General features: G+C 39.9%; 1 protein-coding gene across 2 annotated transcripts in view; it reads right to left on the reverse strand.

Annotated features, from left to right (window-relative positions):
• Positions 1 to 850: 850 nt before the first annotated feature.
• Positions 851 to 15,435, reverse strand: part of LOC140323209 (potassium voltage-gated channel subfamily KQT member 1-like) — a 35,153-nt gene continuing 20,568 nt past the window's right edge. Inside the window, exons 10-18 of one of the 2 annotated variants that reach the window (XM_072400102.1) lie at positions 15,185 to 15,313; positions 14,844 to 15,045; positions 12,852 to 12,911; positions 10,627 to 10,741; positions 7,481 to 7,556; positions 6,594 to 6,688; positions 5,809 to 5,849; positions 5,241 to 5,302; positions 851 to 1,622 (exon numbers count right to left, since the gene is read on the reverse strand). In XM_072400102.1, coding sequence (XP_072256203.1) covers positions 1,461 to 1,622; positions 5,241 to 5,302; positions 5,809 to 5,849; positions 6,594 to 6,688; positions 7,481 to 7,556; positions 10,627 to 10,741; positions 12,852 to 12,911; positions 14,844 to 15,045; positions 15,185 to 15,313 — 942 coding nt within the window. In that variant the 3' untranslated portion in view covers positions 851 to 1,460. The remainder of the gene's footprint in view (positions 1,623 to 5,240; positions 5,303 to 5,808; positions 5,850 to 6,593; positions 6,689 to 7,480; positions 7,557 to 10,626; positions 10,742 to 12,851; positions 12,912 to 14,843; positions 15,046 to 15,184; positions 15,314 to 15,435) is intronic. The other variant, XM_072400103.1, reaches the window with a different exon arrangement.

Raw genomic sequence — 15,435 nt, forward strand, 5'->3', positions numbered from 1 at the left:
ATTGTTTAAATGGCACAGCCTACCTTAGTATTGTTGCTGAGCATGTTCATTCCTTTATGACCTCAGTGTACCCATCTTCTGATGATAACTTCCAGCAGGATAACACGGCATGCATAAAGATCAAATCATCTCACACTGGTTTCTTGAACATGACAATGAGTTCACTGCACCTCCACATTCACCAGACCTCAATCTAATGGAGAACCTTGGGATATGGTGGAACGAGAGATTCTCATCATGGATGTTCAGCCAACAAACCATTTATAATACAAAAATATTATAAAAATATTACAGCAATATTTTTAACCATTTAGGAGATTTTCTTTTACTTCCTGTAAAGTCACTTAGATAAAAAGCAAAATAAGGTGTAATATGGACCCATTTGCATTATACCATGATCATTGCTGTGTGCATTCACAAGTATTGAAATATGTGTAAACCTGTACTGCAATATTGAACAGCATGCCTAATTTCTAAAGGGATCCCAACATATAAATATACCTGGCACACCATAATGTAGGCAATAGAAATCATCAGGAAATCATTTACCTTGCACTTGGAAAAGTAAAACCAGTATGATATTTTAGGGATCTGCATTGAGGGCCCATGCACCAAAATAAACACATGTACAGAATAATATGAATGGTCCCCATTTAAAAAGGGTTACAACTCATATCAGGTTTTAATCTGTGTCGTTAATGAGGAAAGATTTGTTCTCACTTCCTGTTTGCTCCTCAGGACAAGAAGTGAGGAGAAATCTACCAATGGCTGTAAATATTCTGCTTACTTTCTGCTTACTTAATTCACTTTCATATTTCAATGCATAAAGACAGAGACCATGTCACTAGTATTTGTTACATTTTTATTAGTAATAAGGGTTCGGGGGTCACACGCAAAACTGTCATCACATGCAGGGTGAGTCAGGCATTACGGACCTATGTTCTGGTGGGGTAACCAGCACGGGACAAAACGTACATTGGGGTGACATCTCCTGAGGTGTGCGTAAGGCAACTGTGTTCAAGATTCTGGTAAAGAAGTGAGATCTCAGGGCACTGCACGTACTTCACCTCTTTATAAGTTGCGTGTTTAATCTCATTACTACAGGAATAATCATATGAGTAGCAGCCGTATCTCTGAACGTTTTTTTGTACACCTGTGTTATGTCTCAGTGGCCCATTAAGTTACTTACACAGCTCTGCAGCGACTTCTTACAGGTAGGCAGGAATGCCAATGGTGCCAAACATGTGCGCTGTGCCTTGTAGTAGAAGCATGGAAGGTGGTCTGTGGAATAGGCGAGAACTGGGTGTGAAGATGCCACTATCATAGAAGCTTTGCATTGCCTTCTTGTGACATCTCCAGCATGTCCCAAAAAACAGTATGGGACTGTAGCTCGCACTGAGACTGTTGCTTCCATAGCTGCAGTTTAGTTCCTTCAGACGGCACTTGGCTGGCCTTGTTCCTCAATATCGACGGCCTGGCATGGGTGAGCTGTGAGATGGGTGAAGTAGCCTATGGGGGGCAGGAGACGCTGGCTGAGAGGAGGGCTGTTGGTCCTCTTCTGGCACCAGTTTAGCACGGAAGACATGCAGGATCTCGTCCAACTTATGGTCCATTTTGGTCACCTACAGCAGGGACACAAACCATGTTAAAACATGTCAGTGAACCACAAAACGCCAAATCCAAGTCCTTTTATTTGATAAAAACAGTAAAACATAATTACGCAAATATATATTCATTGCAAACAAAGGCTACGTGCACACATGCAATATTTATTGCTAGAAAATGAACGATTAACGACCGATCAACGATTACTTTGAATGATTGTATAGTGCCCGATTCTGTACATGCTGTAACGATACATTCATTCAACTACAATCCACCAATAATGTACACGCTAGATAGGATCGTTTGAACAATGCAGGAAGTGACGTGTACCGGAAAAAGTGTACCGCAGAAACATCCACTATCACTGTACGACACAATAGACAGCGAACGCTCGTCGCCCAATCAGATGCGCCGGGACAGTCGTTCGTTTCCAGCAACATTCCTCGTTCATCGTCATCGTTGGCCAGTCCTTGTTCACTTTTTTTGTTAACGATTATCAAATGATCGGACGTTATTCGCTTGTTTCCAACAATAAATATTGCACAAGTGTACGTAGCCAAAGACCTAGCGGGCCTACTTAAAATAAAAACAACAACAATTTTTATGTAACATTCTTGTCTCAGGATACTCATGTTTATCCCAACCATATTGAAAAAAACATAACTATTAGTATCTAAAAAGATATAACACTGATTGGTTATCCTGGGAATATCCAATAGCATTAGGGAGTCAGGAATTTTTTTATACAGCAAATTAGAGCATATTTTAGGAGTTTTATTTTTAACCTTCTTCTGGATCACCAGATGATCAATGGTTCCATGAATGCAGATTTTTTTATCCCTTTCTTTAAATATTGAATAAATGTGACTGCCATAAATCAGTTTTCAACATACCAGTAGCTGTGCAATTTTGTTTTTTCACAATGGCTCTGTAAATCAATCCCAATGAACTACTGCTATTTCAATAAACCAAATGCATTCTATAGCCAAAACCTTGTGGACATCTCGACTTTTAATCCATATGTGTTGGTAATTTTCCAATTTCAAAGCTCTAAGCATTAATATAAAATTTCTTCCCTGGCTTTCAGGCTTCTACAACATTTTGGAGTGTCTGTGGGAATTTGTACCCGTTTGTGAGGTCAGGTACTGATGGATGAGAAGACTTGGCTAACAATCTGTGTTCTAATTAATCGTAAGGGTGTTCAGTAGGGATGAGGTCAGAATAGGAACCACTATTCTGCGGTATTAACATTTACATGGTATGTGTGTGTGTGTGTGTGTGTGTGTGGGGGGGGGGGGGGGGGGGGGGGTGTGCACAAAGGTTAGGCCATATAGTAAGTTTCCATAAATGTTTTGCATAAGGAAAATGTAACACTATTCTCTGTCCCTATTGCTAGAAAAAGCTCAGCTAATACATAAACTCTGTTGTAGTGTCAGTTCATCTTATTAGCATCAGGTGACACAAGGGTAGTTGGGTTACCAACATGCTTCGCCTTTTGGCTTCTTCAGGGGATTTTTATGTGTATGTTTCCTCTCATCATCCACACATGATTTGTGTATTAACTGAGCTTGGTCTAGCTTTCATTTGTTTGCACTTTCTAATTAATTAAATGTTATATTGTTTGCCACAAAACCCCTTTGCTGGTTTCATCCTTCTCACTTGTAGTAGGGATTGAAAGTAATGTTACACTTTCTTTAATTTTCGTTTTCATGGGGTTGGCACCAAACAAGTTGATGAACTCTCTCTTTCTAAAGGAGAAACCTATATAATATATATATTCTGTCCTACATAAACCATTAATTACCTTCTCATATTTGCTCCATTTTAGCCTATGTGCAATAAACTATTAGAACATTTAATTTCATTTGTGCAACAAATAACCAAATGTATTGTTTTCTGATTATGTCAGAAATGTAAAGCTGCCCTTTGTCCTTTCCACACTTTCTGAGTCTTTTAAGGATTTAAAGAAGTCTAATTAGAAATAATTATTAGTTTAATAAGAATGTCAAGGAGTCTAATTAGCAACCAGCATCCTCAAACCAGCTCTACTCTTGGTGCAGAGTGATTAGACCTTGAGCTGGAGATGAGGATGGGATGGGGGAGTTTTTGGGGAGATTAGCAAAGAAAAACTTGGCAGTACTGTCACCACCAAACAACAAAAATATTGTGTGTTGTCAGCATGGACTGAATCAGTTTCTGGCAGATTTACAGATATTTTTCTGTACTTGCAGGCATTCAACAAATGTGCATGTATTGCAGAGTTTTTTTGTCATTACCTGTGATTTCCTCATTTAGGACACAGCCACAGGTTAATTTTAATACAATCCATATAAACAGGTTTATTGTATTTGATGGCTAGTTTGAGGGTTTATAAATGAAAACAAAAGGCGCTATATTACAGGCAACAAAGGCAACCCCAATGTTTTTCACATGTTAAACACAGGCTTTAGAGAGAGAGTATAAATAATCTGGAGTCTTTTTATATATTTGATCCAATTGTGATCATTGCTCATTCACCATGGATATGCCATGCCTCATTTATCAAAGTGTCTCTCATGAAATAATAGTTGTCCAGCGCAGGCTTCTTTTCATTATTTGGAGCGCAGGTTAGAGCTGGTTGCCATAGGAAATGCAGATAACTTAGCAAATTTCAATAATTGTGTGTTACATTCACCTGGCCTGGCTGGCGGACCTGAACACAGGAGGGTAATTCGGGGACACGCTGCTGAGTGACACAGACATAATTAGAGAAGCTCATTATGTAGAATAAACGAAGGGTCTGCATTCTGCTGGCCGTCTGGCTGATTCCAAGATGCCGAGACAATGGCCACACTGAGCCGGTCCAGCTGCCCAGCGATGCCAGAGCCAGGGGTGCTGCCAAGACAGCAGACTGCGTTCCAGCTCACTAGGCCGGTCAGGCTCTGAAAACACCCAAAGTGGGGAAGGGAAGGCGGGAGGGGGCACGGGGCGCTGACCCTGCACTTCCCTCCGTTTGCCAGCCTGGAATTTCAATGGCATTATTTAGGCCTGGGAAAATGTCAGCATTATTGGGGTATGCCAGGAGGAAGAACAAAGACTAAGTAGGGCTTTGCCCAGTGCCTGGCGCAGTAGCCAGTAATCACTCTTTTTTTCATTTATTAATGCTTTAAAAAACTCCATGGAAAGTTAGAAAACAGCTTTCAGATCACTGATATATTCTTTCAAAAGTCACAGGATCGTTCTTCAGGTGTTGTTACTTGAAATTTGTCCACACCATTTAAAAGCCAAGATCGTACTTGCTGCTGGAGTTCTGCCATAAAAGATTTGGGGGGATAAAGGAAAGACGTACTGGAAGGGAGCTCAGAGTAGGTGTCACCAGATAGGGGATCTGGAACAGACATTGTCCCCATTTTCCTAAAGGCAGCATGTGACTTACTCCCCATTCTCTCACAGGCAGGATGTGAATTACTCCCCATTTCCTCATATGACAGAACTGTTGTTGCACCTGCAAGCACAGCAATAAACTGAACCTTTTGATGTGCCATGCATGGAGTTGCTATTTGATTTTTAATTTTGTCTGAAGTTGTGCAGCTATTCCAAAAAATGTTATACGACTATAGGAGGGACATTATATTTCATATATAACCCGCCATTACCTTTTCCTCCAGACGCATGAGCCTTGCCCCAACTGTGTAGTATCCTTTATCCACACCTTTCTCTGCAAAGGAATGCAATATTGTAATCAGTGCTTATCAAGAAAAGAACCTTCCTATTAAAGATCAACTCCAGGGTGAACAGCAAAGTACAAAGAAAACACATGATAATACAGACAAAATACAAAAATAAAAAGTTGAAATTTTCTTTAAACTACTAATTGACCTCCATCCATGTAATTTTGATAAACTGAAGAGGACCCAGTTGTAGTCCAAATCAGGAGGCCAGCATAGGATGACAACCATGGTTTCCCTTGTAGATACAGTGCAGGAGTGAATGTAGCCACCAAGGAACAGGTAGTCTGTTATTTGCAGTATTTATTTGGTTAAAATAATGAATAATGAGAGACAATCCCAAAAATTAAATGAATGCATCCATCACATGGAAGCTGCTAAGCTGCATTCACTTAAGATGAACAAATATCTAATGACAGGTCCACTTTAATAGATATCACCCTCAGAGATACAAAACACGGGGAACTGGACATTTATATAGAAATGTGCACATTACCTGGCAGGAAAAGTCCTGGCTTCCCTAGGGAATGGTCCAATCTGTGGAGAGTAGACATAAGAAAAGGAGACTATAGATCATTAATACTAATACTCTTGTTATATGTAGCTTCAGCATGATTGCACGACAAAGCTGTCATTGTTGATCTCCCCTTGAAAATGTGATTTTCTTGTTTATTTCTCAGGTATTAGAAACCTTTGAGATACTGATCTGCAACAAATATGGAGATCAGATACAACAGTCAGAAGTCAGGGCTTCTGTTCTAAGCAAGTGACCGAAGGTTTGAAAGCTATTGGATTAGTATGACAGCTAATGAGAAGAAATATGGGATATTAATATATATTGTGTTCTGCTCATTACAGCAGCTTTTCACATTTTAAAGACTCCCAGTTTGTGTATTTAATAAAAGAAGCCTACTATAGAGTTAGTGAGTTATTTACACAGCTCACCAAACTCTATAATAATTTAAGTTTCAGTCTCACAAATTCTGATTTAAAACAAGCCACATGTGTTGTACTTTCTATTTAGCTAACTCAAAGTGTCCAGGGGGTCACTTGCCATGTAAATTTGAAAATTAATATTGATAATGATAAAAAATTAAAAAAACTAAAATAGCCAAGACCGTTATAGCTTTTCTTTAAATAAATCATTAGCAATAATAATAATAAATAATATAGCTGATGATTTCCATCTCCATTCTCACTTGTGACACCCCATTTTCCATTGCCCCTACTATCCCTATAAAGGAGCCCTTTAAATACACACTGTATAGATAGGTCTATTACCTCCTTTGCAGCTCCTTGATGCGCACCATCATATTCAGGTGTCCCTGTGAATATTGTTCAATTACATCCCGCACATCGTACGGTTTCCGAGCTTGCTGGGAGGGTGGGGAAATGGAAAGAAAAAGATTAGAAGCACATAATACATTGGATACAGATTTGATTTTACCCCCCATATTTAGTTTGCTTTTTAGAATGTTTTAGATGTTAGCCACCCCCTGGCAAATAACTTTCAGTTCCATCTGGTCAGTGAAATCCATAATTTAATGTTGCAAACACATAAATAACTGGGACCATGTGGAAGAAACAATGAACTTGTGGCTGGTTAGAATAATGTAAAGGCGAGCATGACTATACAGTCCTCTTTAGATTTCCCAACAGCTATACAACAGTATACATATGTAGACAGCTATAGGGGAAGTGTTGGGGATCAGTTAAATACACAGCTAGATGTGAGCTCTGCTACCAGAGTCTTACATGACAATGTATGCAATCGATTGGAAACAGTCAAACATTTAGGAGGCTCTTGTTCAATTCACATACATTTCACCAACTCCTCTTACATTTAGGATGTGAACCCAAATCTCCAATAATTACTAATGTTTATTGAATACCTAACTAAACCCCCCACAGGGCTCCTGTTCGGCAGTATAAATGTGATCTTTACCTTTAGATTTGACACAACATACAGACATTTTTTGTCAAGATAATGCAGACAATGACACATACCTAACTCATTTCTGAAAATAGATTTTATTAAAACAGGTCCACCCAACTCTAGTGGGACCACTATCATATTTACAGCTAGAAGTCCAACCCTCTATCAGCCATAATAACCTGACTTATAGACACATGATGTTTAGTTACTAAAGTGAAATTATTTCCAGTACCTGAAATTTTCTGCGGGCAACAAAATACTGCATTCTCCGCGTGACCTTCACTGCTGTCCTGTGAGCTTCTGTCAACCTGTAGAAGATCAAATGACAGTTCATATTTATTGCTGAACACTAAACACAGAGCAAGAACACTGACACTGCACCCATGTGGCATGTACACTCAGAGGAGTACACCTATACGACATGTACACTCAGAGGAGTACACTCACATTACATGTACACTCAGAGGATTACACTCACATTACATGTACACTCAGAGAATTACACTCACATGGTATGTACACTCAGAGGAGTACACCTATACGACATGTTAACTCAGAGGAGTACAGTTACATTGCATGTACACTCAGACGAGTACACTCACACGGTATGTACAGTCAGAGGATTACAATCACACGAAATGTACACTCAGAGGATTGCACTCACATGGTACGTACATTCAGAGGAGTACAGTCACATTACATGTACACTCAGAGGAGTACAGTCACATTACATGTACACTCAGAGGAGTACAGTCACATTACATGTACACTCAGAGGATTACACTCACATTACTTGTACACTCAGAGGATTACACTCAAACACCACATATACTCACGAGTACACCCACACAGCATTGACACTTACAGAAAGAGTACATACGCACAGCCTGTACACTAAGAGTAGAACACTATAACTGTACACTAAGGGTAGAACACTATAACACAATATGATTTACTGTTTTCTCCACATATAGGTATAACACAGCAAGAGTTGTCATGTTATTCTACAGTGTGCCAATACCAGGTAGCATGGTGCATGCCCTGTAAAATTTAGAGGTAAACCATGGAGTGCCAGAGTGGGGTAAGATAGGGTGAGATGAGGTAGAAGATTTGTAATCACGTGGTCTACAGGTTTACTGGAAATTGCAAGACAGAATTTAAAATGATAGAAGATAGAATATGGTAGAGTAGGGTAAACAAACACAAAAGCACAGTGCTGAACTGCATTTATTTACAATGCTCTGAAGGGTCAAATTGCAGTTAAATACAGAAAAATATGTACTTTTATCACCTATCCAAAGCATGCACAGTTGGGTGGCACACTCACTCTTGAGCATGCAGGGGCACTTGTATAAAAATGGAATACCAAATTCAGTCTTAGTAATATTAAGCCTGCCAGGGTATATATAGCGACTCTGCGTCTTGGATCTAGAGCTTTTATACCAATGTGTATATCTATACTTTTATATTTGGTTTTTCATCCATTTTTATACACATCTACCCTCACACATCCTCACCTGCCCATTGAGCTGTCAGGGAAGACAAAGCATAACCGTTACACAGACCAAGATGGACACAGATAAAAACTCATATAACAGACATCAAAAACTGTAAGAAGTGATACGCATGAAACACAATAACATTCTATAGAGAGAAAAGCATCTCTAGCATGTGTAACAGTTATCACTGGAAAAAGTTCCATGTATGCAAGCAATCTGTGCTCATCTACATGATAGGGGTGACACAGATTAAGCTATGTACACAAGCTAGATGATTGTCACCTGAGACAAATGACTGTGATCTGCTTAGGGAAAAATCATGCATGTGTACAGAGTTCTCCTGATGCCAATCTGCAATTTGCCCTGACTATCCTTTGGAGGAGAGCAGAGCAGGGGGCCACTTGCTTGTCCTCCTTCCTCCCCTCTCCATAGAACAGAACAGCGGGCAGCACGGTGGCTCAGGGGTTAGCACTCCGGCCTTTGCAGCGCTAGGTCCCAGGTTCGATCCCCAGCCAGGACATTATCTGCATGGAGTTTGCAGGTTCTCCCCGTGTCTGTGTGGGTTTCCTCCCACATCAGTTAGGTTATTTGGCTCCCCTCTAGAAGGGGCCTCAGATTGTATAAATGACATATGACTGAGGTAGGGACATTAGATTGTGAGCCCCTTTGAGGGACAGTTAGTGACACAACTATGGACTTTGTACAGCGCTGCATAATATGATGGCGCTATATAAATACTGTATAATAATAATAACAGCGCATACAGTGTGTACAGCAATTGTTAATTCTCTAGTCTCTGGAAACTATCACAAAAGATTGTTTCCAAGTAGAGAAATCTGACCTCTATAAAGGGGTTTGGGTTGTTATGCAAAAGGGGCCTTGGGTGTAGAATTTTTTTCACCTAGTGATCTTGCCGGGTACACATTTTCTGTGCTAGGTGGACAACCTGGGGTGGTTTATGTATCTATATATGAGCTATATAAAAGAGACTGGTGGCTAAGAAGAGAGGGAGCGGGGAAATAAGTATGCTGGGAATTGGAAAAAATGCAGGAAGTGGAGACTACGTGCTAAAGACCTGAATATTAATCTGATCATTTTCAGTACTCTTTCATTTGAAAATGAATGTTTGGTACAAGAAACAGATCAGAATCAGAACAGATCAATCTAGTCAAATTACACTGGATTTTGACAAGACATTTATTTATTTTCAATGGAGATGGAATAGTGTAATGGATGTCTGAAAAATTATATTTTGCTCCTAGTAACTCTAAGCTTTGCCCAAGGAGGAAGTGAAGAGAGGATGGGGGAGTAGTAACTCCTATGTGACATCCCAATGCCACCTATAAATGGTGGACCTCTAATGATAAGTTTGGGTACTCTGTAAATAATCCGATTGCCAGATGGGCAATTGATGCATTAATTGTATAGACTTTATTGAGCAAATCACTTGTCTATTCAATAGAACATCAGAATGGAGCAGAAAGGGAAAATGTGCAGTTACAAGGTGGGCAAGTAAACTTGTTGTTTTGTCTTACATGAACAAAGCACAGGTTCAGGGTCAATCCATTCGATTTTTAGTTTTGTTACATGCTAAAGAGTTAAATCCCCATTTTTTTATATCTTTTAGGGACTATGGTGATAAATAGGTTGACATGCTTACCATAAGCATTATGAGGTTATTATTTTATAATATGGAACTTGAGCATCTTAAGATGAGTGAGATTTAAAAAAGAGGTAGAAAGATCAAATTGCTGGGGTCCCCAAGAAATATAAAAAGCCAGCAGAGACTTAGCCCTCCAGACCTGCAGCTGAAATATCACTTTTGGGTGAAGTGGACTTAGGAAAATACCACCCTACCCTCAGTGGTAAAGGTTCTTACTGTGAGATTTCGGTGGCTGCAGGCAGGGGGCTCTCCTCACTCATGGCATCCATATCATCTGTGTAGCTGTTAGTCCGGGAGATGTCTGGAAGGGATTCATCTGGCCGATTCTTCCCTAGATGAAAAACATTACATATAGTGTCACCAACAATAATAGAGTATTAAAAATTACTTTTACTTTTTATCACCTCTCTGTTGAACATGTGGTAGTTATGTCTAATTTAGGTATGTTTTATATATGTAAATTTTAATCCAAGGAATTGATATGTCTCCCCAATATAGGTCTATCCAACTCTTTGGGCCTGATTTATTAAAGCTGGAGAGAATACACTTTCATCAGTAAAGCTGGGTGAACCAGCACACCCGGAATGGATTTGGTCGAGCATTCAAAACATTTGCTAGCAAATGCCTTTGAAGAAATCTATTCCAGGTTTGCTTGATCACCCAGCTTCACTAATGAAAGTGTATCCTCTCCAGCCTTGGAGAGCCTTAATAAATCAGCCCCATTGAGTGAGTTGTGTGATGGAGTGAATAATAAAGTCATATGACTGGGGGACCAGTAACCCATAGGGGTGGAATAGGTTTCCAATAACTTACAAGGATGCAGCAAGGGGCTGAATGAGTCACAGATAATATTAGATAATGAGTTAAATGAGTGTAAAGCTACGTACACACGTCAGATTTTTATCGCCCGATAATCGGCATCGGCCAATTATCGGGTGAAAATCTGGCGTGTGTACAGTCGGTGTCGCTCCGTCGCTCTCCCCCTCTCCATAGAGCATGAACGGTGCTGTATGTACAGCACCGTTCATGCATCGTGCACCCCCTTGTCGTTGGAAAGGATCGTGAAAGATCCTTTCCAACGACAAAAATTGCAAGTGTGTACGCAGCTTAAGAAAGGCTGGTGGAACTAAAGGTGAGGAAAAAATGATTAAGAGTCATAAAAGTAAGGTAAGGGACTGATGGAGTCATTGTAGTGGAGCATGGACTGGCTGCATTGTAAAAACAGAATAAGGGACTAGCTGAATTATAGATGTGTAGCAGATGGTTGTTGGAATATTAGGTAAAGGATTGACAGAGGAATAGGATGGGATTATAATACTGGTGGAGTCACGGGAAGCAGGGTGAAGACGAGTAATTGTTGTGGAAATGGAGACTAGAAGAATCATACAGATTCAGAAGAGCACTGGCAGATAAACAATAGAGAATGGAGTGGAGTAGGAGAATTATAGAACAATAGGAGTACAAAGAGTCGTAGGTATTGAAGAAGTGAAGTAAGGTACTAAATAACTACAGTAATTGTAAAGGACGGGTAAATTCTTAGGAATGATGTAGTCTATTTAGCCAGACTACATAACAATTTCTTATTGATGGGAAAATTTGGCAGAAAAAGACACCTATGAGGTCCTGCCAGAGTCTGGAGAAAGATCACTTGTACAGGATTGAACATTTATTCTAAACACAATTTTTTCCTTGAGATGAGCCACCAGTAGCTAATCTTCCATTCCCACTCTCTCAGCATATATCCTTTCCACTTAATCCCTGCATTACCTCCCCACTTTTTCTTTCCATATCCTCCCCACTCCAAATACACATAACTAATCAGCATTGCTGTGTACATGTGCTGACATAAGGAGTGAGCATAAGGAGTAATGTGTGTGGTGCTGCTCCTTCCTAATCCAATCAGATGGCTGGGGGGTTTTGTTCCAGAAAAAGTTGTGCTGCAACTAGAAAAGTAGTCTAAATTTTGCAATGTTAACTGGTAGTCCTACTCCTGCAATAAATCTGTCTGCAACTACTTGCAAATCCTTTGGCATGTATTCCAACAATTTATTAAGGTGTGTGCTTAGAGTTCAGGTTTATTATGTGTGAAAATGACACAACACCTAATGTGATAAAAGTACACAAAAAATGATAGCTTAAGCTAGCCTCCAGGCAAACAGCTATATACACAGAATAAATACATGTGAGCTGTTACATCTGCCAAATGATTTGTGTTTCTGGCTATTCAGCCCTGCGATTCGCACAGACTGGCAGAGCAGGAGACCTGATTTTTATGTGCATCCCTTTCATTTTCACTTACGGGCCTGTATATAAAGTAATAATATACAGTTCCATATTATCTGTATCTTTTATATCTACCCGGTGCTCAAGAAAGGAAGGTATATAGTTTTTGGCTGTCATCTTCCTTTGTATAAGCCCGTGCGATCCTAACACTGAAATACCTTGTGCAGTGGAGTTACTGGACATGCAGATTGTGAGAGTGGACCAGGATCGGCAGCGACCTGTCAGAGTAAAAGGACAGGAGAGAAAAAAGGCTGAGATGAAAAGTCTGAGAGTCAGAGAGAGAATTAGGAATATAAAAGGTGTAGAAAATTCCAAAATTCCCTTAGACCAATGGCCTAGTTTCATGCAAGACAATTTTCCCACGAACCCACGGAGATTGACCATCCCTCAGCTGCAGTTTTGCTATGACAAAAAGAATCTGTGTCCTCTCTCCTGTCCCTTTGTTCAGCCAATCTACTTACTTGATTGGCTGGCTGAAATGGCAGGAGAGAGGACACAGATCCTTTCTGTCACAAAGAAGTTTGCAGGCAATGAGGACAGCTGCAGCGGTGTTAAGGAGAGCCCAGGGTACCGCTCTACGGCCTGTGGTCCGGTGGTTGGGGAACCCTACTTTAGATGAACCCTTTTTATGCTTCAAATTAAAGTGCACCTAGACAAAAGGATATACCGCACTGAGATCTCTTGGATGGAAGGAATATGTGAATATCTCAATTTCCCCCCAAATATGTTGTAAAAAAACAACCAAAAATGTTTAAAATACAAACTAAAGTGCACCTCTACCCAAAACATAACAAATATGCTGATTAGATACACTTTCCAATGTTCATTAGACATAATTATGAAAAAGCTTTAAGCTAGGTTGCCCTGTGTAACAGTGAAGCCCAATTTATAATAGGCCCTATAATAGGTCAGCACTGGTATATTATCATTTCCCACATGTCTGCCTACGTATACAACCACTCTGGTTCACCGTTCATGCATATTTGGCATATTTAGATAGTGTGAAAGTAGACAGGTAAATCTGTGATCTGGTGATCACTATAGGCAATTGCACCAACACATTGTGCAGGAATGGTCCACAGTTCCCAGCATTACATAGATAGTCTACAAAAATGATGTTCATTTGATGCTAGAGCAAGTGTATGTTCACAGGGAATTGGCTTAAAAAGGCTAGAGTAGACGAGTAGTACTGAGATGCAATAGGGTTGACATACGGTGAAAACTGTCACCCATGTCAGATGTTTAAAATACACAGTGAACAAGTCAAACCAAAATAATTAGGGTTTATCTAGTTTAAACACCCGAACACATTTCGAGTACGAACAAACTAATAAATTTATTTAGGTTACAGTATCCTGTAGGTGGCGCTGTGTGCTCTGATATTAAACAATTTCCCCAAGGGATTTTAAAATTTACCAAATCGATGTGTAAAAAATTAACATAACATACATGCAAAGGATAAAACACATTTGCAAAAGATTACACTTTTATATACATTTTTCTCAACAAATACAAAAGATATGAATCCACTTTGTGAACACGAAATAAAGCTACAAAGCTATGGATGTGACTCCAAAGGTCCACTCACACTACCAGCAGAAAACTATGGATTGGAGAGACCATTAATAAAACATTGTTATTGAAGGAAGCTACTGCAAAGGGGGTGATTTACTAAAGGAATTTAGGCTGTTCACTTACCAAGTTGAACCATTACTTTGTAAGATATAATTCACTTTTAAGAATACCCAATAACATGCGTGTAAATCTAAAAGCAGGATTTTTGCTTGCTGTGATTGAATGGTTGAATTTACTCATTTACTAAGTTAAGTGAAGTAGCCCTTGCAAGGACATAATTCCCTATACTACGTAAATGGCATATGATGTCCTTTTAGTAAATCAACCTCAAAGTGTAATAGTCCTTTGTATTTCTGCACAGATCTGGAAGGACACCAAGATTCAAGTAACAATACACATGGCTCATGTATTTAGACTATATTTACTTATGCTAAATATCCGCTTTAATGCTGACTTTTTGGTATTTTTAATTGTTTTACCTGCTAAACTATCTTTTTTAATACAGACCTCATTGATGAAAGAGGGAATAAAATGAAAATATCTGCAACAAACACCACCAAGATAGTGCCCCCTACCTGCTGTGCCTTGGAAGTTCAGGATGCTTTTGTCCCCCTCTGCATGATGGTAGGTAATATGAGGCACAGACAAGGCGTTTTCTGGAGCTGACACCCGAGGACCTGAGGGCATTGGAGTCAGGCACAGAGGGGCCAGGGTGGGACTGGTGGGGGTGACAAGGGCCTCGTGAACAGATTTGGTCTTCTTCCTACTTCTTCTGTTCTGGGGGAAGAGCAAGGAATTTCAGTCACCAAACAGTGCATATAGAACTGCTAAAAAGAGAAGGTCAGTATTTTCATAGGCCTCTCCCCCCTCTAAGTGAATAATGACTAAGGAACTAGGCTTGCTGGATTCCCCGGACCTGTCTCCGTGAACCGGGGCTGCCTGCCATCGGCATCGTCTTGTTACTCTGATCTGGAGGGGTCAGGTAGATCTTCCAGGTGGCAGTTGAGTTGTAGGACTTCTCCGCAGCATAGCATCTCCACAGGGTCTGCGCAAGACAAAACCACACAATAACTAAACACTGGAAAAAAAATGTATTGCAGTGACATTGAGCTTTAAAAAAAAGTGTGTGTATCACATACAAATATAATGCAAGACTTGTCAGACTTT

Source organism: Pyxicephalus adspersus, chromosome 2 (assembly GCF_032062135.1).
Source record: "Pyxicephalus adspersus chromosome 2, UCB_Pads_2.0, whole genome shotgun sequence".
Classification (NCBI taxonomy): Eukaryota; Metazoa; Chordata; class Amphibia; order Anura; family Pyxicephalidae; genus Pyxicephalus; species Pyxicephalus adspersus.